We start from the raw sequence: 25,047 nt of genomic DNA on the forward strand, positions 1-25,047 counted from the left end.
GTTCCGTTATGCGCACGCTCTTCTCATCCACAAAGGCTTAAACCCTCACATCCTGGGCCTTGAACCCCTTCCCATCTCTCTCTCATGGCTCTCCCTTCTCCCTCCCTCGCCTCCTTCTCCTTCCCCCACTCTTCTCCCTCTCGCCCTCTGCTCTTCTCTCGCTCTCTCACTCCCCACCATCTCCTCTTCTCCCTACGCCGCCGCCCCCTCCTTCTCCTCCCCGCCTCCGCCATCGGCCCCGACGGCAAATTGCACCCCTCCCCCTCCGACGACGACCCCCCGGAGGCCCCCGAAGACACCTCCCATGGCGTCTCCCGCCTCCAACAATTCGAGAGCCAGGTCGACCGAGCCCGCCGCCGCCAGGATGAGCAGTTCAAGAAGGACCAAGCCCTCTTCCTCTCCGCCCTAGCCAACGAACAAGACCCTCCCGAAACCCCCGCCGCCGACGCCGCCAACGCCGGAGATCCCACCTCCTCCGGCGACGACCTCTTCGGCGACATCGACCGCGCCGTCGCCCTGAAGCGCCAGGAGTTCGTCCGCCAGGGCCTTCTCGAGCCCAATCCCCCCAAAAAGGAGCCGCCTTCGGAGACCGTGGAGGGACTCGACGAGCTCACATCTGAGGAGGTTGTGGACCTCGAGGAGATCGGCGAGCTCCAGGGTCTCACCGTCATCTCCGAGGACGAGCCCGTTGAGGAGAATCCCACCAAATTGCCCGACCAAGAGGAGGACGATGCCTCTGCCGCGCGTGGCTCGGGATCGAACGGAGCGCCATTGCCTCCGGAATTCGACCTCGATGTGGATGCATTTGGCAAGTCCCCGAATCGGATTGTGGAGCCCAAGTTCAAAATGACGCTGGCCGAGCTTCTGGATGATAGCAGGGTCGTGCCGGTGTCGGTGTACGGCGATTTGGAGGTCTTGATCACCGGAATTCAGCATGATTCGAGGGAGGCCACTGCCGGGGACCTTTTTGTCTGCTGCAACGGTTCCACCAAGAGTGATGGGCTTGACACTCTCACTGAGGCTGATAAGCGAGGAGCTGTCGCAGTGGTGGCTAATAAGGAGATCAATATAGATGAGACACTGGGCTGCAAGGCTCTTGTCATTGTGGAGGACACCGATTTGGTGCTTCCCGTCCTTGCTGCGTCCTTTTACAGGCATCCATCGAGGAGCATGTCAGTGATTGGTGTCACCGGAACTGATGGCAAGACCACGACGGCTCACTTGATCAAAGCCATGTATGAGGCAATGGGGTTGAGGACTGGGATGCTGGGCACCTTGGGGTACTACGTGCAGGGGGACTACAAGTTGGAAGCTCCAGACACGACCCCTGATGCAGTAGCAGTCCAGAAACTGATGGCACAGATGGTCCACAATGGAACTGAGGCAGCTGTCGTGGAGGCTTCCTCTCATGGGTTGGCGCTGGGGAGGTGCGATGAGATTGACTTCGATATTGCTGTCTTTACAAACCTTACAAGGGACCACCTTGACTTCCATGGGAGTGAGGAGGAGTACAGGAATAGCAAGGGCAAGCTGTTTGCGAGGATGGTTGATCCAGAGCGGCACCGGAAAGTAGTAAACATTGATGATCCAAATGCACCATACTTTATTGCACAGGGGAATCCAGATGTTCCTGTTGTGACTTTTGCAATGGAGAACAAGAATGCCAATGTGCATGCTTTAAAGTTTGAGCTTTCAATGTTTGAGACACAAGTTTTGGTCCAGACACCTCAGGGGATACTGGAGATTTCATCGGGGTTGCTTGGGAAGCACAATATATATAACATTCTCGCAGCTGTCGCTGTTGGAATTGCAGTTGGGGCACCATTGGAGAACATTGTGATGGGGATTGAAGAGGTGGATGCGGTTCCAGGTAGATTTGAGCTTATAGATGAGGAGCAAGCATTTGCTGTAATTGTGGACGATGCTCGGACACCTGATGCTCTATCTAGACTTCTAGATACTGCAAGAGAGCTAGGCCCTGGGAGAATTATTACTGGTATGGTGTTTCTCTGCATTGTTATTTCAAGCATTTTTCAGACTCATTTTATTAATTTTCCCACTTCATGTTAATGCATGGAGTTGGCAACTAGAGTGTGATTGAAATGCTTCTTTTAACTTTTGAGAAATATACCCTAAAAAAAAAAAAATCTGTTAAAGAGCAACCGCCATCATCGTCCTATCTTTTTTGAGAAGAGATCATCATCATCATCCTGTTATCCAAACTGTTTCTTGTCAAATATGGGTGACCTTGTAAATTTCAAAGAGTTAGAATGAGTATAGGTGCTTCTGACCCCGACCCTTGTATCTCCATTTCATTACTCAATGAAATGATGAGGTGGACCTCCAACTGTTTCGCTCAAGAAAAAAGCTAGAATGAGTATGCAAATTTCAAAGTTGACATTAAAAGTGGATACATCACTTGATCCATGTCAAAGTAAAGAGTAGTAGATTCAATCTAGTTTGTACCACATTTCAAAGAGTTTTAAGGTGTATACATGCATGCAATTTCAATACTAAAATGTAAGATGGAGGTTATTTCGTGGATGATCTCTAAACAAAACATGGATAAATTACATACCATACTTAGTGTTATATGATGTTCATTGGTATTTCTTAAAAAGAAACATCAAACATAAGTTCATCCAACTTCATCTTTCCGATTTCCGCCATTCACCACAGATGGATTGATGCTGCAGCTAAGAGCCTGAAGAGAAAATTTGGAAATATGCTTCCAAATCTACTCAAAGCTCCTTTAACAATTCTAGTGTCTTTTGTTAAACTGGATGAAAGTGGGGACAGTTGTTGTGATTTGTGAATGTTCTTTGTTGTCAATGGGACAAGTACTACTCCAATCAATGTGGTGATTTAGGAATATTAGTAGTAAACGTTAAGTGCAAAATACTCATGAAGAAAAAAAAATAGCTAAAAGAAAGAAGAGAAAGGTAAATACTGCTCATAGCTGATGTTCTATTTGAGCACATGATGCCTAAAAGAAAGATAGAAAGATTACAATAAAATTTCTGAAAGCATAGCAGGGAAAATAATTGACTGGGAAATTCATGGGGATCTCTAGAACTTATAAGAGTCTGAAACATGTATCTGAATGGTCCATCCATTAAAGGGCAAAATAAATTTGATTGCATCATGTGAGATTCATCAAGCCAGGTTTTTATAGAAAATAAAGGGCTGAAATCATTGAGATATATCTTTTTTAGGGATAGCATGTAGTGGCTAAAAGTCTTGAAATCACATTGAACATTACTGTGGACTAAAAATTGGTAATATTTTAGTGGAACCTTGTATTATGTTAATAAAAACTTATCTGCTCACTGATGCACAATGTACAGTCTTTGGATGTTGCGGTGAAAGTGAAAGAGGAAAGAGACCCTTAATGACAAAAATTGCGACAGACAAAAGTGATGTGGTTATGTTGACATCTGACAATCCAAGGAATGAAGATCCGTGTAAGTATCTTAGACTGCAAGCTGAAAATCTGAATTTAACGAGATCTGTCTATGTATTTCCTAAAAAAAGGAACTGTTTGTAAATTGTTGATTTTATGACCAACTTTAGTTTGAGTGTTAATGTCTGCACCTTGCTTTCTTTTGACCAGTGGATATCTTAGATGACATGTTGGCTGGTGTTGGATGGACCATGCAAGATTATTTAAAATATGGTGAAAATGATTACTACCCGCCCCTCCTAAATGGCCACAGGCTTTTCTTACATGACATCAGAAGAGTAGCTGTAAGGGCTGCTGTTGCAATGGGTGAGGAAGGTGATATAGTTGTAAGTTCAGCATGCCCATCCTTTAAGTTATTTTCTTCTCCAATTTTACCTGAAAATAACGAAGCCAGAAGCAATCAACACTTTTATATAAAACATTTATTGAAAAAATTATTAATCACCATATTCCAGAAACTTAACCTACCTGCCTATCAGGGATACATTCTTCCCTTCATTCCCATCTCCTTGATGCAAGCTTTTTCAAATTCTTTCTCGCTTCACTGAGGTAGTCATCTTGGTTATTTATTACATTGTTTTTATAAAAATCCATCATGCATCATGATCATATATTTATGCAAAATTGTAAATTTTTTGTGTTGTACTTAGGTATGAACATGTATTTAAATTCTTCAAGCTTGTCTATCAATATGCATATCCATCTACCTGATATAATCTTACAACATGCCTTTAAGATTTATAGTTTGAACAATGATATAGAAACTACTTCCAGGGTAAAATTAAGTCTGAGTGTAATATGAGAAGTTATTTAGTGCAACTTGAATAATCTCATAGGTAAGATCCTAGATGTCTATAGAACTTTGAACTTCAATAGTTACTGATACTGATTCTACTGCTTCACATGAAGAGCTTACGTTGGTGATGTAAAAGTGAATAAGTGGCAGCAATGTTAATTGGTTGTGTGCTTCTTGGATTTTAAAGGAAAAAGCAGCTGGGTCATGCGTATATGTGTGTGTGTGTGCGCGTGTGTGCACATATGTGTTTGTTATATATCCATATATATATATATACACACATATGTATATACACACACACACATATATATATGTCCATATATATACACATACACACATATATATATATATGTCCATATAGTTACACACACACATATATATATGTCCATATATATATATATATATAAATATACACACACACACACATATATATACATATATGGATATATATGTATATATGGACATATATATATTATTACAATCATAATTTTATATTATTATTATTCCAATAATAGTTATATTATGATAATGTACGATATTATTATTATAATAATATTGTAATATAGGATTAGTTGTAGCAATTATTAGATTATATTATATTCTATTATATGATCATATTATAATAATATTATATTATTATTATGTATATATAATAATATTTAATAATAATATAATATAATCTATTATTAGATTAGATTCTAATCCATTATATTATATTATATTATATTGCTGTATTAGATTACAATATTATTATATTATATTATATTATATATTATGTTATAATTATAATAATATTATATTACATTGTAGTAATATTGTACTATTAATAATACATTACTATATCATATCATATCATAATTATTTTTAATATATAATAATGTATAATATTATTTGTATTATATTCTACTATGCAATACTATGCAGTATCCTTTATTGTCATTTTGTTATACCAAAAGCACTTTCTCATTTTGGTTACTAAACGTATGTTAAAGTTTCACAGTACTTTAAAAATATAGTTATCAAACAACAAATAGCTTTTAATAAAAACTCTACCTCCAAAATTTCTACTTTTTGAAAGCTCTACTTCTAAAAGCTCTAGAAGCTCTATTGCTCTACTACCAATAGCAATCCCAAATAGGGCTTAAGGATATAAACAGAAGTAGTGAGAGGACAAACTTGTTGAGCACTGTAGCACATCTAATGCATGGCAAGATGTTATAGAGAAGAAGAATCTCAAAGGGAAGGAATAAGAGAAAGCATATGTGAAGTTCACCAAGAAAATGCTTTGAAAAATTAGACATAATCCTTTCAAACTTCAAAGTTCATGCTTCCACATAGAGCTATGCTCAAAAATCCAAAACTAACTAGGAAAGTATGTTAATAAGTCCTAAAAATCATTCTTAAATTATCTGTGAGGATCCCAGGACTCTTAATATGATTCTTTTAACTAAATATGACTTGACCAAAGACTCATAACCAAGCTAATACTCAACAATTTTTAGAATATAAACTTGCCTAGGTAGTTATGACTTCTGACTCCTGATTCTGACCATGGCCATGTTGCAAGGGTGGTTCCATGTCAGAAATCTAAGTACTTCTAAACTCTTTAACATGACACAGGGAAATTCTGTTTTATGCTAGGTGGATGGGTGGTTGTACATGAGTAAGTGGGAAATGCGGCAATGTAATTTTACACCATGTGGCCATTTAATTTTATGCCACATTGAGGAAGTGACACATGGCAACAAGGGATCTAGGATCATGTCTTTGCTGAGTTCATGTCTCGTGCGTAGGGAATTTAGGGCATTTCATTGCAGAATTATAGGCATGTGGAAGGAGGAAGGGCATGTGTATATTACTTTACTCAAGCTTTCCCACTTTATATTGGAAGAAGTATCAAGAAAAGATAAATTGAAGAGGGCTGGTGCTTGGGGCCTCCCACCCTTTTGGTGGCTACAGAGTCAGGTCAGATGTATGATTTTACAATTTAGCCCCGAAAGTGTTTCAACATGCCTTAGGACATTCAGGAGCTTCAAATTGTTGTGAGGCCTCATTAAAGACTTCAAATGAGACTAGCGGAAGGGTTTGTTTGCATAGATCTATTGTCTGCAGCCTCTGTATGCATGGAAGCATCTTTGGCAAATAAATAAACTATTTTCCCCTTTCTGTGCTATAGAGTTACTCTTGTCAGCTTCAAACTTCTGATTTTGTACAAGGACATGAGACATGCCTTCATGTTGGAGTTCTTCCACGTAGAAGTACACAAAGTGATTATTTTTCTCAAATTGCCTTCTAAAGGCAAGGTCGTCATTCCTGACCTCCGGTCTTTGTATTGGGCAGTTGAGGATCATTGGAGATTATGTAAGGTTTGATGGAATGCATAAGGTGCTCCATTGACTCCTTGTGCTTAAGAATTTTAATCATCTTATATTATTATGCAAGAGATGATTATTTTGCTGTTGTCTGGAATATCAGCTTATTCAGTTTTTTGGACTGCCAATCTGTTTGATGAAATCTCTCATTTTCTTTCTGCATTGCTATTGGTCATGCATTGATGCATTTTCTGGGACACAGTGCATACAAATTTCAACCTGACATGACCTAGTCAGGAATTTAGCTTATCTACTCCAGACTGTGTAATTACTTGTCTCCAGGTATTGAGTGCTGGTACAACCATTAAGACCAAGATAGCACATTGTGCTTAGAGTACATGAATCTTTTTGTTGAGCCTTAAAAAAATAATATGCTTCCCTACATCTTCTTTAATTTTTGAGTAATCAAGATAATGAGCACTCATATATCAGCGATTAGAAAGAAGACTATATGTAGTTTCAAATCAAACTCATAACTAGGAGTGGCAGTCGTTAGGGTCATGCCATGTTCATGTTAGGCTAAAAATTCTTTAACCTATACACAACCTGTTTATAATCAGATTGAAAAGAACAAGCCTATACCAGGCCCATTTATTTTATATAATCTTGTGCCTAACTCACCAACTCAATTAGCGCTTTGCTTGTTAGTTGTGTCTCTTGAAAAGTGAATATGAAATAGGGCCAAGAAGAGGAGATCGATGGTTGAGCATCAATGTAAAGTGAAAGAGAGGGGGGATAAAGTGGAGAAGGAAACATGATGAATCCTTAACAGGTTTTTTGCTCCACCTTTTTCTTTAGTATTTTATTTTCTCTTCTTAACCATCAATCATGATATTTCTGAAACACCCAAACCAAGCCTTGACCAGGCCATGGCCCGTCACACTATTACCACTATCTTAGGGGACTAGTGTTGGGTTTCAAGGGTTTGTTCAGTCGGTAGTAACCCATCATGTCTGGTGACCAAACCTGAGTCTGATCCATCTATAATCAAGTTGGTCTGAAGTAACCCAAGCCCAATCTCCTTATGCAATGCCCTCACCCCAAACCTGTTTACTTTTGGTGGGCTTGGGTTGCTTAGCAGGATTGCAGAGAAGAACTGGTCATACCAACGAGTGGTCTTAATAGATATCATGATAAGTATAATATGTAAGCCTCTAGCATCATATGGATGCATAATGATAACTAATTAGCTATCAATTATTGATAGTTCTAATATGTGTACTATTTCATAGAGCACTTCTTAGAGAGACCTCTTGAGAAGTGCTGTTAAGCCAGGTAGACATCGTTGATCCATTCCCTAGCAGTTAAACTTCTGGAGTCAAAGTGACAAATTAACATGATATCAGAGCTTAGGTTGCTGAAGCTCATGAGTCCAAATCCCGTCTAGTTTAATATTTAATTTTTTTTGATAAAAAGGTCAGTAGTTTTTTTAATTCATACAGTTGTCAGGTGAGTTATTTAGTTCTCCCAGTTCTCATCATAATTCATTTCAATTGTTGCCTTGACTTGTTTATCCATGCATGTTTGCATGTTTGTAGTCTTGGTTGTACATTGTCTCGGGGTAGTTTTTCCTTTCTTTCTTTTTTTATTGGTTTTTGGAAGGTGTTGAGTTAGAATATACATTGTTTGTCCATTCCCTCATAGCTTGAATTTTGGGGTCAACATGGTTAGTTAATAAAAGATAATCAGCTCAACACACAAATAAACCATTTTGATTGCTATTCATGGATATAAGAGAAACATCTGGATCTTATTATGGTGAATATAACTTCTGTTTCATTCCTGCACCATTAGTGCAATTAAATCTGGGAATCTGGAGAAAAGCCTTTTCTCAGAAAATTGAAAAATTGAAATCAAATGAAATGAAATATGGAAACAAAAGTCATAGTCTTAACGTTGGCACTTAAGGAACAAAACATGAGTTATTAAGTTTAATAAATACAGTGAAAGTTAGCTTTGTCACTGAGACAGGCTTGCTTTGCTGCTCCTTTCAAATAAATGTTTTTTGCAGTGTGGTAAGTATTAGATGCTTCCTCAGATGCTTTTCTTTTGTGCAAATTTGTCTTTCTTTCTTTCTTTTTTTTTTTTTTCAAAACTTCTGCAATAGTAATCAGTTTTACCACTCTCTACATTTTTTTTTTCTAATTCAAACATCTATTTTCCAAAACATTCACTAAGCTGTTTTTCATATGTGTCCTGCATGATTGTCACCTGATCTTACAAGAATGCACGCTTCAGGTTGTTGCAGGCAAAGGCCATGAAACATATCAAATTGAAGGTGATAAGAAGGATTTTTTTGATGATAGAGAAGAGTGTAGAGAAGCATTGCATTATGTTGATGAACTACATCGAGCAGGAATAGACACAAGTGAATTCCCGTGGCGGTAAGAAATATATCTTTGCATATGAAGCCTTCATTGTGATCTTTCCATGGGTCTCTACTTTCACGAAGTTCTTTCAAATTCATAGATGTATGGATTCATTCTATCTCCTGTTTAAAGTTTCTGCTTGTTAACAATTCATTAACAATTGAAGTAGCTTTTCTTGACAATAACAATATCTGTGCTTCAAAATTTAATGTTCAATCTGCAATTGGTCAGCTCAACTTGATTTTCTTTTTCATGGTTGTTAGTTGAACATGTTGTCTGAGAGTTATCATATAATAGAAAGAGAAAATGGAAGTGAGAAACACTTATTTTCTCAGCAAATTGTATTGCATGATTTTTCTTTAAATTCTATGCATGTTTTGTCAAACAGTTTTTTTGCTTTTGTGGTTCTCTTGGATCTGTCGATCTAATCTTATTTGGTTATTTATGCTTATGTTGAATGGAGTTTTGTTACAAAAGCTTTGCTGTGTTCTTCTCTCTCGTGCGCGCGCGCGCACACGCACATGCGCTTTTTGCTTTCTGCTTCACTTACACTGTTTTGGTGAATATTTAAAACCAGGTGTGAATTTTACAATCACATTCTCCTGTTCCCATTACAATGCCTATTAAACTCAGTTTATGGGCTCAAAATAATGCTTACACATCACAAATAAATTCTAAAGCACCTGCCCAACCCCACAATCAGTGCAAGCACATTTAGTACATGACGGGCAGAGGAAATGTTTGAAAATTTATGTGCTGCATGCCAGTTAAATTATAAATATTTATGTGATGCATGCTAATTCAAGAAAAGTTATACATCAGTTGAATCTCTTAGCAAACATGCTTTGATTGACAATACAGTAACCTAGTCTTCATAAAAGTGGCTCAAAACAGGAATACGATGTAGAACCTTCCTGAAGGATTCTTGTCTGATTGCCATATGTTGTTTCATTTTTCATATAGGAACTGCAGGAAGTTTCATTTCTTCATAACCTTATTGTTAACAAAGATGTAGTACTGAAACATTCAAAAATTCAAAGTTCCTACTCGCATCAAGTTCCGGTTGTTGTTATCATATTATCTATTGAACTAAATGAATTGACTGTCTGAAGTTTGTCTTATTTCTTACATCTGCCGCAGGCTACCAGAGAGTCACTAGTGTTTCCTCTAGAAGAGATTGGACCTTGGTACATATTTGCATTTCAGCAGTAAGACTTCGGTAGCCCTGTCTGTTAGTGCTTGTGGAATGATAAGCTGGTAGCATTCTAATTATCAAGCAAGTAAAATAGCAGGCTGATGAAGGCACTCTGCCAATGTACATGATTAACGTTGAGCTATCTAGCCGGGGGACTACCAGGTATTTTCTAAGTAACTCTTCCTCTTCTCTGCCCCTACCCCCAGCCTCTTCTCCTCCTTCTCAAGAGCAGGTAAATAAGGAAATGTTGTAGTCGTTAAAAACTAAAAATAAAAGAGAAGTGACTTAAAAAAATTGATTTTACTTGATTGATATGGTTAGCCTATTTTCATGGGCATGACCCAGTCTTTTTGGGTTTATACTAAATCTCTTAATGCTACCAGGAGGATGGTTCAATTTCCATCTCACATTATTAGCCAAGCTTTCTTCTAAGCCTGATCAGATCCAAGTAACAATACCCAGTGATCTCGTGCTAGTGCAGTTTCTCCTGGTCCAACAGTCGAAGAATCTTCTCACTCTGTTTGTTTGGAGCCTCTGGTCCATATCTGAATTTTGCTGATGCTACTTATGATGCTTGTTTTTTGGTATAGCATGTAAATGGACACCGCTGAATCAAAGTTTTCTGACAAATAGTTCGAGCTAAAATGATGATCTGAGTTCACCTGGTCTGTTAAAGCAGCTGCTGATCTTAGCCAAGCAGCATGTAACACCACAATTATAATATGATATCACAATTCGTTTCAGTTGTCATAAATGTCAGCATCTTTTAGTCAAGGTATATGCCTTGGGATCATTTTAGCAACCATGCCATTTAATGACTCATGAAGTGACACGAAAAGAAGGTTAAAAATTATTCAGTTAATAACCGTTACTTAAACATTATTTTAAACCTCATACCACCAAGATATGGGAGGTTAATGCTGCTTTCAAGGCTTACCATCAGGCCTCCACTTTTTGATCCTAGTTGGGTAACACATTCGAAAACTGTTATCATTTCTTTGCATTTGATACAAACTCTGCGTATCTGGTTGCTGCGCCCTCTGTACGGCTGCATAGTCCAGTACTAGATTCAAAATCTTCGCCTCCATTTTCACCAGGTTGTAATTCTATTTGCTTATTTCTTCCCAACCTCTGAACCTCACCAATTGGACTGAAATGCTAATAATTTGATCAATTGCCTCTACTACTATTTCTTTCAGTAGTTCTTCCCATGCTATTATATTGAATTGACTAATTGTTAGATATGCTGATCTCAATGTTTCTTTATAATTTTTAATTTACAGATGTTCCAATGATGACCAATTTTGCATCTTCATGCCGCTCCAACTCTGCTATCAAAAGTCTATTGATGGCCTGTACATTTATTTGTAATTTCATGTAAGTGATGTTTCCCAGTGTATGCTGTATCATTGTTTGGTTCATTCTGCTGATCCTGTCTAAATGAAATAAGGCTTGCGTTTTGTATTAATGTAAAGCCATATTATCCAAGGATGCGATGAGGCTCTGGTATTTATCATAATGTTTTGCATCTGGGTAGTAGATGTGCATCTTTTTTTATGGCATTTTCTTCAAAATTTGAATCAGAAGATAAATCTTTTTTCATCTTTCATATAAATACTGCATTTTTTCCAGGTGCTCATGAAGTAGTAGCATATTTTTATCGTGTGGCACAGGCATTCCTCAGTGCTAAGTAGCTCATTCCCCTTGAGCTATATAGCTGCATGTAATTTAAGTTGTGTTCATCCGTTATTATGGTGGCTCTATAAGTGCTACTGGTGTTTTGGCAGAATGTATTTACATTATAGCTATATAAATTGCTGTTTTTACCATATAAAAAAAGGACTTGGGGTTGCGTGTCGAAACAAAAGTAATGATCATGTGAGGAATAACATTATATTTATACATAATATAATTTTCATTGACTAAATATATGAAAACTTGTTTTATATTTCTCCCCAATGGCTTTCTCAGCTACTCAGGACTTGTGACAATGTATCTATTGTTCTTTTCAAAGACTAAAAATATAAAAACTTGTTTTATTGCTCTCCAATAGCTTTCGAAGCTACTCAAGACTTGGCCTTGCAAGGTAACAAATACTTTACATCAGTCTTTAAATAATAAAAATCACTTTAAATATGCAATAAAGCGACAATTTCAAAGTCTAGCAGGTCGACGGTAGTATCTCACCTTCTATTTGCCGACTGGCCATTCTTTCAGTCAAAGAGACAGCTTCTCTTGACCATCCTGCGATGGGCTTATTCCTACCTGCCATGATAGATTCAAATTACAAGTCACAAGCTAAGTGACCTTCGGCCCCCCTCACAACTCAAGAAGTGATAGCTCCCAAAATTTATTTGTTTAATGACATGGATCGTTTTATTATTGGACATTCAACCTCCAAGGAGCTGCAAACACCAAAAAAAAAAAAAAAAAAAAAAAATTGCCGACTCACCCAGCAAATCTGGCATCTTTGACCAGCGTCTTTATTATTGGTTAAGACTGATTTATGGACTTGGTTGGACCGAATCTAAGCTTGAATTGAAAATTACAGCGTTGAACTACTTTACCACCAACTCGGTGTCTGCAGGCATTGTCAGTATCATTTATAACTCCATTTAATACATCCGTAGCATGGAGCTCGATGGTGACTTGGACTTGTCAACATCAGACTGCTTGACCCAAATCGACCATTGAAAAAATCCAAGGAGTGCTCATCAAATCTGAATAGGAGTACAGATAAGGGGCATCCACATGTATTGCTCACTTGTTTTTACTTGAAATTTTGCATCAAATTACTCATTCGTTTACAGAGACTTAGTGCAAGCTATATGCATTAAGGGAACAGATGATGCAGCCCGTATGACCCTTTGTTTCTTTTCCTTTTTCACGCGAAAGGAAATCACTCGATAAGACAAACAAATATAGCTTTTTACAAGCCAAACCTGGTTGGTTTATGGACCATCAAGTGGGATCCACTAGTTTTATGGTCCGAAGGGCAGAAATAAACAATAGAGTTGTGGGGCCGGGCCGGGCCCGGGCACGCTCCAAGTCTCGATACATGGTAGGTTCAACCGAGACTTTTGGGAGAGAAAGAGACCGCAGTGGGCCCCAAGGATCGAACAACGCGCTGTCAGAAAGTTGTTGGAAAGGCAAACTTGAATTTCCCTTTCTCTTTCCAACTTTCAATCCATCTAACTATAATTTTTCTAATAAAATAGTACATAGATAGTTAGTTATGTTATAAAAAAAAATATTCTTCCAAACACCTCTCATCCTTCAATTCTAGCGGTGGTGGGATACATTCATAGGTCACACGATCCAATTAAAGCAAACTTTGCTCCGTTGATATGCGGCACTTTTAACTTCATGGTTTAAAAACTAATTATAAATTTTATAAATAATTAAAAGAATAATTTCATTATTTTTCATTTTTGAGAAAGCTATTATTTTTTTTTTAATTTTTTAGTAAAAAATATAGTGATGCAAGAAAGAAAAAAAGTAATTTATCATATAACTTGTGGTTATTCGTTCTTTAACCTTTATATTGCAAGTTGTAATAATAATTCAGTAAACAAGGAACCGTTGGTTGCTTGATGTTTTAGTGGATGTTAGATTTTTGAGAAATTAGGGGGAAACTATTTCGCAACTAAGGAGAGAGTATATAGGGTAAAGTTAATTTATAAATAGTGCTATAAACAAGTATGTATGATGCACTTTTTGCAAATCCTCAAACATGTTTGAGCCATCCATAACTTTGTATATAGAGGCCGCAATGGCAGAAGGAGGTAGTTGAGTATGGATGTTGTGTACTCGCATGCAACAGACTCCACAAAATAGATTTTTTGAAATGCATATATCTGATGGTATAACAACTATTGGAACAAGATTTTTAGAGCAATATAATTATAACTCTCAACTCAATAATTCTCACAGATGAAAAAGGTTTTTTTTTTTTTTTTGAGAATTAGATTGAAAAAAACGCAGCCTAAATTGAGATGAGACGGGACTTGAAACAAAGTCCTTGGTTGATTAAAAAAATAATATAATAAATTTTGGTAGAAATAACAATGCATAGTCGAAGATGTTGGAAAGGCAAACTTGGATTTCCCTTTCCCTCTCCAACTATCTATCTATCTATAATTTTTCTAATAAAATGGTACGTAGATAGTGAGTTATATTATAGAAAAAAATACTCTCCCAAACACTCCTCATCCTTCAATTTTAGCGATGGTGGGATACATTCACAGGTCACGCGATCCAATTACAGCAAACTTTGCTACATTGATATTTTGGTACCTTTAACTTCATTGGTTTAAAAACTAATTATAAATTTTACAAATATTTAAAAGAATAAATTCATTATTTTTCATTTTTGAGAAAGCTATTACTATTTTTTATTTTTTTTATTTTTTTAGTAGAAGAGTATAGTGATGCAAGAAAGAAAAAAGCAATTTATCATACATCTCTAAACTTGTGGTTATTCGTTCTTTAACCTTTATATTGCAAGTTGTAGTAATAATTCAGTAAACAAGTAACTATTGGTTGCTTGATGTTTTAGTGGATGCTAGATTTTTGAGAAATTATAGGGAAACTACTTCCGCAACCAAGGATAGAGTATATAGGGTAAAGTTAATTTATAAATAGTGCTACAAACAAGTATGTACGATGCACTATTCACAAATCCTCAAACATGTTTGAGCCATCCATAATTTTGTATATAGAGGTTGCAATGGCATAAGGAGGCAGTTGAGTATCGATGATGTGTACTCGCATGCAACAGACTCCACAAAATAGATTTTTTGAAATGCATATTTTTGATGGTATAACAACTATTGTAACAAGATTTCTAGAGCAATATAATTATAACTCTCAACTCAATAATTCTCACAGATGAAAAGGGTTTTTTTTTTTTTTTCTTTTTTACTTTTGAGAAGTAGATTGAAAAAAATGCAGCCTAAATTGGGATGAGACGGGACTTGAAACAAAGTCTTTGGTTGATTAAAAAACTAATATAATAAATTTTGGTAGAAATAACAATGCATAGTCGAAGATGTTGGAAAGGCAAACTTGGATTTCCCTTTCTCTCTCCAAATCTCTATCTATCTATAATTTTTCTAATAAAATGGTACATAGATAGTGAGTTATATTATTAAAAAAAAATACTCTCCCAAACACTCCTCATCCTTCAATCTTAGTGATGGTGGGATACATTCATAAGTCACGCGATCCAATTACAACAAACTTTGCTACATTGATATTTTGGTACTTTTAACTTCATTAGTTTAAAAACTAATTATAAATTTTATAAATATTTAAAGGAATAATTTTGTTATTTTTCATTTTTGAGAAAGTTATTACTATTTTTTATTTTTTAGTAGAAAAGTATAGTGATGCAAGAAAGAAAAAAGCAATTTATCATATAACTTGTGGTTATTCATTCTTTAACCTTTATATTGCAAGTTGTAGTAATAATTCAGTAAACAAGTAACCATTAGTTGCTTGATGTTTTAGTAGATGCTAGATTTTTGAGAAATTAGGGGGAAACTATTTCCGTAACTAAGGAGAGAGTATATAGGATAAAGTTAATTTATAAATAGTGCTATAAATAAGTATGTATGGTGCACTACTTGTGAATCCTCAAACATGTTTGAGCCATCCATAATTTTGTATGTAGAGGTTGCAATGGCACAAGGAGGTAGTTGAGTATCGATGATGTGTACTCGCATGCAGCACCCTCCACAAAATAGATTTTTTCAAATGCATATATCTGATGGTATAACAACTATTGTAACAAAATTTCTAGAACAATATAATTAAAACTCTCAACTCAATAATTCCCATAGATGAAAAGGGTTTTTTTTTTAGAACTAGATTGAAAAGAACGCAGCCTAAATTGAGATGAGACGGGACTTGAAACAAAGTCCTTGGTTGATTGAAAAAATAATATAATAAATTTTGGTAGAATAACTTGAACTGCACTCTCTATAAATAAAAAAAAAATATGTACGCCCAAATCTCTATATTTCAAATGTGAAACTCGTTTCATTATGAATATTCAACATATCTACTCGCCAAGTTTTTTGGTGTAACGTTATTTGAATTAAAAAAAATTCTACTTTGGAGGGTACACCGCTAAAGTAGTGACCTTGCATTCCCTAGGTAATTGTTTCCCCAAATAATCATGAATAAACCTGCTGATTCATGGTTCATCGATTAGTAACTATTCATTCACATATTTTATAATTTGTTCATCTAGAGTTTTACGCGATGAGTATCCCTCAGTGAGTGACCCATATGGTGTTGGATCTGGCGTTGATAACAGATGTTATGGATTTGTAATTCAAAACTTCTAGCTATTTGGTTGGAGAATTAGCGTACAAAACTAAATCTACATGGCATTTTTTTTATTAGCTATTATAACACAAAACTAACCTTAATCTTTTTACAACCAATTGTTCGATTTGGGCCTTGCATATAACTCGTGCCGTCATGTTGTTGTCGAGTGTAAGATTCTCATAGGGCTCGTTTAGTTCGCATGAAGCATTTTTCTTTCTAAAAATATGATATCTAAAAAGTAGATTCTTAGGAAGCTAATGCATGAGAAAGTACTTTTAGTATATTTGGTTGACCATAAAAAAATGGCAGATTTTCAGAATGCTTATGTTTGATTGGCCATCTATTATTTTAGAAAAATTATATATAATTTCTATTATATTCATAATAAAAATTAAATCTTTAATATTTTTTTTCTATAAACTATGGAATCATATTTTTTTTGAAATACAACTTTTCTATTTTTTTTATTTTTTATTTTTTATTTTTTATTTTTTTTTTGGGTCAACTAAAAGAGCCCAGATTGGAACCTGGGAAAGAGAGACGAAGGTGAGCATGGCCCCTCACGGAATATTACCGTGCGAAGTTCGGACTCCTCCATTTCCGTGCCAGTTGACTTATGACAAGAGTCAACCCGGTTTCTTCAGGCGGCTCCCGGTTTTGGAAGCCCACTCGAACTTTCCAGCTCCCTTCCTAAAATCGCTCCAAATATCAACCTACAACAATCCATCGACTCCAACGCCAAAGCAAGAGCCGTCGCAAGCCGACGCTAAGACGAGGGCGAGAGATGGCTAAGATTGCAGCGACCGATCTTGGAGCGAAAAAAAATCCCACTTTTTAGGTTTCTTTGTCATTTGCCCTGTTTTCCCCGATAAGGCAACCAGCCGTTCCTTTGTTCCTACGAGAGAGGGAGAGAGGGGGAGAGAGAGAGAGAGGGAGGGTAGGAGGAGGTGTTTTTCTTCGTTGTATGATGGCCGTGGTGAGCCCGGCGGGGTCGAGCGGCGTGGGAGAGATCGAGGAGGCGCCGGCGCCGGCGGAGGAGAAGGTTTATGTGGCGGTGGGGGAGGAGTTCAAGGCCGGAAAGGCCAACTTTTCCTGGGTGCTTCGGAGCGTCTCCCGGGACGCGAAGATTGTCATCGCTCACGTTCACAGGCCCGCCCAGATGATCAACATGCGTACGCCCTGCTCGCCTTCTGTTCGCCTATTGTTGACTCTTGTGATTTCAAGAACAATTTAGGGCAAAAAAAATCTTTTTTTTCCTCTCCTTTTGGATGGATCATTTCTTGCATGTATAATAATTTGCTGAATAAACATGAATTTATAGCTGAATTTGATACAAACATGGCATCTTTTAGGGGATTCGTTCTTTGATTTTAGGACTTGGTGGATGTCCATGATTGAGTGTTCGAACTGAGTTCAATTCCTTCTCTTCTTCTATGTATAGTTTGGTTGATTAGCCATGTATTAACGAGTCAATTTGAGGGGAAAGTGCACACCTTTTTATGGAATTCTTCATAGATTTGGGGACTGCTGAATGCTCTCGTTTGAGTGCTCCCACTCGGATTAAGTCATCCTGTTCTTCTAATCCATTTTTCTCTCTAGGAGAAGAAGTGGGGAGAAGTTCCCCATGTTTTGATGTTATTTGCATTATTTGTTGGGTAAATCATGAATTTATAGTTCAGTTTGACCTACACCGTGCTGTATTTTTTTTAATTCTGGTATTTGATGAATACACATTATATGATCAGGTACTCCAACTCAATTAAATTCCCCCTTCAATTCTCAATTCTTATAATAAAAGAAAAAGAAGCCATAATTTTTCTTGTTGTAATAATTTGATGGATAAACCAAAAATTAGTAGTTGACTTGGTTGAATATTTATGTCATATTAAGACTTTTCCCCCTTAATTTTAGGCTTCAGCAAGTTCCCATGATTTAGCACTCCCCAATTTCATCTGTTCATCACTCAATTCCTGTTTGGATAAAAAATATATTTTTTTAACAGAATTTGATGATTACCCATCATCAAAAGCTCCTTTTTTTGTGGTCAAGTTTAAAAAAGCTCCAATTTAGTCCAATCCCTTTCTTCCATCTCCTAGGAATATATTTAAAGAAAATAAAATTGGCTTTCCCCCTTATGAACAGTTTATTTTATATAATTTTTTTGGATTGCCCACATTTAGTAGTTGCACTTTGGTCTAAAGTACCCTTTTAGTGCACATGGCAATATTTTAGTAGAGGCAAACTATGCTGACATAGAAACATAGGAGGCACAAAAGCAACAGAAAATAACTCACAACATACAAAAAAATGGAGAGAACCTAAAATTAGATTTTAACTTAGATAGATTTTACATTGACCAGTTTTTCCTATTTATAGATGTGGGACCTCCTTGAACCTATCCTTGAATACATCCACATTTATCCTTTTCTAATCAGTAAGGAGATTCTACAAGTGTGGAAAGGAAATATTGGAAATTCTCTTATATGATTTGATTATACAATTATTGGGCATATTAGACTGGTTGATGTGAGCGTTATTTTATCATATTTGCAAATTATGAATGAAGAGGATTCCTGGTAGTCTGGTGAAATCTGGATTATGGGAAAAAACGGTTAATTTGGATACTCTACCAAAAATGCTTTATGATTGATTCTTTGAAATAAATCATGTGAATTTCTTTGAGCTTTTTTCCTTTGGCCTGGAAAATCTCATGGGCTTTAAACATTGGCTTCATGCAATAGGTCTCAGCTGCTTCCTTAGCTATTGCATCACCTTTCTTATTTGTTCATTGTATAACTATACCATTCATTGAGTATCCAAAACTTAGTACTGTAATGGCAAGTTAGTTCTATTCCTTTCTTCATGTTTCAGTTAGTATTTAGAAAAGAGGGAAAAATGAAAAAAACTTCGTTGATAGCCCATGATTTTATACTTGGTTGAAGTGGTTGATGATTTAGGAACAGAAAATCCCTTTTAAATCTGCTGTTTGGTGGGGTTCCACCATTTTTCTCAAAAAAATAAAAATAAAAAAAATGCTGTGCCTTTTTTTTCTCTACAATTTGGTAATTACCTACCAGTAGAAAGTAATCCAATTCAGTTCAATTCTCAATATTTAAGTTATGGTGGATACAGTTTTGTATCTAATTGCTTTTATTAGCGATACTCAAGTATTTTTGCATTCATTTTGACTTCAGTGGGGGGCAGATTTCCTGCAAGCTCACTAAAGCCACTGCAGGTCAATGCATACAGACAACTTGAGAGGGAGAAGATGAATAGAAGTTTAGATGGATACATTGCTGTGTGCTCACAGCTGAAGGTGCCATTCGATGCTTCTTATCTTTTTCTTTTTCTTGATATTTTATAACCACCAAGTGATGCTACTCAAATGAAAACCAAGGCCAAGCAAATGGTCACTCCTTTTCTTTTTCAATATGTTTTTCTTCTGAAGCTTTAATTCAAAGCATTTCTAGTACATTTCCAATACTATAATTACGAAAAGAATAGTAATGTACCATCACATTTTAAGTAAATTTTTTGTTGTTTCAGGTAAGAGCTGAGAAATTAGTAATCGAGATGGACAATGTCGGGAAAGGGCTGGTAGAGCTTATTGCTCAACATGGGATCACCAAGCTTGTCATGGGAGCAGCAGCAGACAAGCACTATACAAAGTAAGAACAATATGAGATTAGTCTGCACAGTATTTTCTAGGAATAAAATTCTTATAAGTGAAGAATTTTAAACTCATTCTTATCGATTAAACCTTGAACTAAGCTCTATAGTTTTGAATTCTTGTTCGATGCAACATCTTTGAATTATAGGAAAATGAAAGTGCCCAAGTCCAAGACTGCAATCACTGTTAAAGAAGAAGCTGATCCATCATGCAAGATATGGTTTGTTTGCAAAGGAAACTGGATCTGTACCAGGTATGATTAATATTTAAAAATAGTTTTCTTGTTAATGTACTAACTTTTGGGTAAGTATATCTATCCAGATTGGCAACTTCTGGTATGTTATGCATCCTGAAAGGTATGCAGGATATAAGTAGTTATGTTGTTTAATATTCCAGATCTGAAAGCATATGTTACACATCAACCACTGGTTAAGTATTGAACTATATATGAGATCCATAAAACCCATTGATCAGGTGCTGTTTGTTTCCCCTTGTTGTCCTGAATGATTAATCTTTGAATCTGTCAAATGAGATTTTTTCACTCAAATTGTTTTTATCAGTTTGTTGCGACCACTTAGAAACAAGTACATATTATCTCTTGTCAAACAACTTTTCCTGTTCTCAGTCTAAGTTGTTGGTTTTTTGGCTTTTCTATCATATATCTGTTTCCAAGAATAAACAACAGATACTCTAAAATGTGTGTGCTTGTTCCAAGGTATTAGATTGACAGTAAACTCACTTCTGTCTGATGAAATTTAAGAAAGTTTTTTGCTCATGTTTCTATATGTTCTTCACTGCAGGACTGCTAGTATATAGATAAAACCATGTATAAATGAGACCTGCTGTCTGCCTGATCATAAGTCTAATGCATAAGTATCTCTGAGTGTTGCCAATCTCTATATCATCACAGCATGTTCGTTATCGGTCACTGCTTGACATTGCAGTGTAGGAAAAAGCAAGAAATAAACATGTACATTCGTTTCTGGTGATAAAAAAAAGATTTCTTTGCAATTTCACACCTTGAAAGCATGACAGTGTTGTTATAGTTAATGAGATATCCATTACTGAAACTTCCAGTACCTTCCCTCTGGCAAGCCAAACTAAATAAACTCCATCTGCTTTCCTTATTCTTTAATGTACACTAATCTTTTCATATGTTTAATAAGTTTAACTGTGTCTCATATTTGTGTGCACTGCAACCATGTCATTAATAGGGAAGGAAGTTTAGATGCATCTGGGATATCGCAATTACCCACAGCCAGCTCTAGCTCAATATCTAGCCAGTCTGAACAGTTGAGATCATTGTCTTTATTTCAAGAGCATTCTGGATTAACAAACAGGCATGCAAATCCTGTGCAAGATCTTTTCAGGCACAGGTCAAAATCTGACAATTATGGTTCTCCTGATGGTGAAATTTTGGGAGTGGTATCCCCGTTGGGGCCCATTAGAACATTGACTCTACACAGCAGGTTAAGCACAGACGGAAGCTCTGTTGATCCATGGGAAGGGATTTCAAGGAGTTCTCAGAGTTCTGACCCTTCATCGTGGTCAACAAGTGATGGATTACTCAGCAACTCTGGTTCATTTTCACTGCCTAAGGACGAGGAGAGTGAAATCGGGTCTGTAATGTTACCATCAGTGCATGAATCCAACGAGGATCTTCAAATTTCATCTCCACATCACGAGCTGGTGCGTACTGTTTACTTGTTTCCTAATTGTTCATTGTCTTGAGGGATCAAGAAATGGACAAGCTGAAAATTTGATATTTTAGTAAAATTCTCATGTAGTTTGCAATACTTAAACTGTAACCAGTCATAATTGGTCTCCTTACCCATCAACTGGTCTTCTAGGTTTCATAGTGCATTACTCTCTTGCCTAAATTACCTTTTCTAATAGTTCAAAACTAAGAGGGTTCACAACCAATTCTAAAATCTGCTAATCTGCTAATTCTTTCATGGAGCCCTCTCATGCTAGACTTCTGCTTCATGGGTAACCCTATTTTCTGGTAAAAATGCTTGAAGGAAGGAAAAGAAGTGGTCATACTCTTTAACAAACTGCATTAGATGATCTCTTAATCCTTTGTTGATTGTTTTGAATGCAAATCTTTATGAAATAAATCTCCATGCGGGGGCTAGAATTTGATTGCTCAAGTAGGTGTTTAAATAACTGGTAATCTAACAAATTATGGATGCTGAAATCTCTGATCTGAAGATGTTTATGTTCTTTTTGCAGGAAGATTTGGGTATAGATGCCGATGTATATGCTAAACTTCATCAAGCCCTAACAGAGGCTGAGAACTTAAAAAATGAAGCTTATGAAGAGTCACGCAGGCGTTGCAAAGCTGAGAAGGATCTGGTTGTAGTTCTGCAGAAAGTAAGTCTGTTATTTGTATAACCTGTTTTTTGTGAAGGCGACTGCATCATGAACAAACCATGCGTGATAATTGGATCATGGTCATGAATATGATCTCATGCAGTTAATTTGTAAAGAGCTAAGGAATGTTAAAGTAAAATAATCTGGTAATCTAGTATGTCTAGCTCACCAATCCCAGAGTCATCTTGCAGGCCAAAGCATCAGAGGACTTACATGCCAAGGAAGTGAAACAAAGGAAAGAAATTGAGGAAACGCTCGCAAGAGAAAAGCTGGAAGTAGAAAAGCTCAAAAATCAGCAAGATGAAATAAATGAACGACTCCAAAAGGCAAATGAGCAGAAGTCAGCATTGGAACTTCAGATTGCTGATTCTGATTGTATTGCCAAGGATTTAGAAGAAAAACTGTCAGCAGCCCGATACCTCCTCCATTCTCTCCAAGCAGAAAAAGAGGTGTTGCAGCGGGAGCGAGATGTTGCAGTTAAAGAAGCTGAAGAGCTACGTCAGAGGAGAGAGCAGTCGATCACTGGTAATTATGAGGAATTGAATGTTGAGTTTTCCTACTCAGATCTCGAGCAAGCAACTCAAAATTTCAGTGATTCACTGAAGATCGGAGAAGGTGGATTTGGAAGTGTGTATAAAGGTTTTCTCCGCAACACTGCCATGGCTATAAAGATGTTGCATCCTGGAAGTCTGCAAGGTCGATCAGAGTTCCATCAAGAGGTAATCTCAATTGTTCAACTGTGAGCTCAGAATAATTCATTATTGCCGATATGTACAAAGCTTTTTCCTTTTTTGGCTCTTTATTGAGGTACGAACAAGTGTTTAATCTTGTATAATTAAAAGGTGTGCTCTTCTTATATTCTCATTGCAGGTGGCTGTTCTCAGTAAGGTGAGGCACCCAAATCTGGTTACACTTATAGGAGCATGCTCAGAATCTTGGGCTCTTGTGTATGAGTTCCTTCCCAATGGAAGCCTCGAGGACCGTCTTACCTGCATGAACAATACCCCACCCATCACATGGCAAGTCCGCACCCGGATTATTGCTGAGATTTGTTCAGCTCTGATCTTCCTACACTCGAATAAGCCCCATCCTGTGGTTCATGGTGACCTCAAACCTGATAACATCCTTCTTGATGCCAATTTTGTTAGCAAGCTTGGTGACTTCGGCATCTGCCGTCTTATCATCCACTCCAGTACTACCACCGCAACTCTCTACCGCCACACACACCCCAAGGGCACGTTTGCCTACATGGATCCTGAATTTCTTGTCACTGGGGAGCTCACACCACAATCTGATGTGTACTCCTTTGGGATCATAATCCTACGACTCTTGACAGGGAGACCTGCCTTGGGCATTGGTAGAGAAGTACAGGAAGCCTTGGATAAAGGATACCTACATGCGATGATTGATCCCTCAGCAGGGGACTGGCCTTTTCTGCAGGCCAAGCAGTTGGCCCACTTGGGTGTGAGATGCTGCAAGATGAGCCGGAAAAGCCGTCCAGATCTCGTGGGGGAGGCTTGGAGGGTGGTTGAGCCCATGATGAAGGCTGCTTCATTATCTGTGTCACCATCATCATTTGGGTCATTCTCAGATGACAATAACCGCATCCCCTCCTACTTCATCTGTCCAATATTTCAGGTTAGTCGTAGTTAGTATTGTATGCAGTTGATTTAAATACTACCAATAAATCAAATATGAGGAATCAGTGTTTGGATTGGGCTGCTTTGCTCCAAGAATTTGACTCATGCGCCATATTCCACTGATCCACTTTGTTTGATCAATGAACGACCTCCAATGGGGGATTCTGCTTCTATAACTATGTTGATCACTATTAACCAGGTTGGCTAGAGAAGTGACTCTGTGTTCATGTCAGATATCTAAAATTTTGGATGCTAGTGCACATTCATTATTTAGCTTTGGTTAGCTCATAAGTTTTTCTCCCCTTGTCAATGGAAATTATATATGTTTTAATCATGGGCCATGTTTTTTCGGAGTCCTTGCTATCAAAATTTTGCTAACATAGTCCCTTCTTTAATGGTTATTTGTTGATGCGTATTTTCTTTTTACAAATGTGCATAATTTCAGGAGATCATGAAGGATCCACACATAGCAGCAGATGGCTTCACATATGAAGTTGAGGCTATAAGAGGTTGGATTGATGGCGGGCACAACACCTCACCCATGACCAACCTAGAACTTCCCCATTGTGAGCTTATTCCAAACCGTGCTCTTCGTTCTGCCATTCAGGAATGGCAGCAGCAGCAGAAGTTGTGAATTATTACTCATTTGTAATATCTTTAACCCTCTTCATTTCTCAATTGTCTGTACATGTATTCAGATCCCAACCACGAAGAATATATTTGTGTGTACTTGTATGCCTAGCTAGATATCCTTTCTAAATCAATCCAGGAGTAAAAGGTGTAACTGAATTCCTTTTGTTTATGTAAATTTTTTAATTTTCTGCCCTCCTACA

General features: G+C 37.1%; 2 protein-coding genes across 3 annotated transcripts; both read left to right on the plus strand.

The window, feature by feature from the left end:
• Window positions 1-23: 23 nt before the first annotated feature.
• LOC103717440 (UDP-N-acetylmuramoyl-L-alanyl-D-glutamate--2,6-diaminopimelate ligase MurE homolog, chloroplastic) lies at window positions 24-11,734 on the plus strand. 2 transcript variants are annotated; one of them, XM_008805821.4, is made up of 6 exons: window positions 28-1,996; window positions 3,348-3,464; window positions 3,614-3,789; window positions 8,870-9,015; window positions 10,141-10,357; window positions 11,479-11,734. In XM_008805821.4, the coding sequence occupies exons 1-5, from the start codon at window positions 85-87 to the stop codon at window positions 10,157-10,159; spliced, it is 2,370 nt and encodes a 789-aa protein (XP_008804043.4). In that variant the 5' UTR covers window positions 28-84; the 3' UTR covers window positions 10,160-10,357; window positions 11,479-11,734. The 2 variants fall into 2 exon arrangements, with proteins under 2 accessions (XP_026664365.2, XP_008804043.4); XM_026808564.2 differs by lacking the exons at window positions 10,141-10,357; window positions 11,479-11,734 and adding an exon at window positions 7,311-7,403 and having other exon boundaries at window positions 24-1,996; window positions 8,870-8,998.
• A 5,460-nt stretch (window positions 11,735-17,194) lies between these two features.
• On the plus strand, window positions 17,195-25,047 carry LOC103717427 (U-box domain-containing protein 33-like). The gene is made up of 9 exons (XM_008805808.3): window positions 17,195-17,703; window positions 19,726-19,847; window positions 20,078-20,199; window positions 20,350-20,454; window positions 21,416-21,890; window positions 22,434-22,574; window positions 22,766-23,293; window positions 23,445-24,212; window positions 24,660-25,047. The coding sequence occupies exons 1-9, from the start codon at window positions 17,496-17,498 to the stop codon at window positions 24,846-24,848; spliced, it is 2,658 nt and encodes an 885-aa protein (XP_008804030.2). The 5' UTR covers window positions 17,195-17,495; the 3' UTR covers window positions 24,849-25,047.

This window comes from Phoenix dactylifera, chromosome 2 (genome assembly GCF_009389715.1).
Source record: "Phoenix dactylifera cultivar Barhee BC4 chromosome 2, palm_55x_up_171113_PBpolish2nd_filt_p, whole genome shotgun sequence".
Classification (NCBI taxonomy): domain Eukaryota; kingdom Viridiplantae; phylum Streptophyta; class Magnoliopsida; order Arecales; family Arecaceae; genus Phoenix; species Phoenix dactylifera.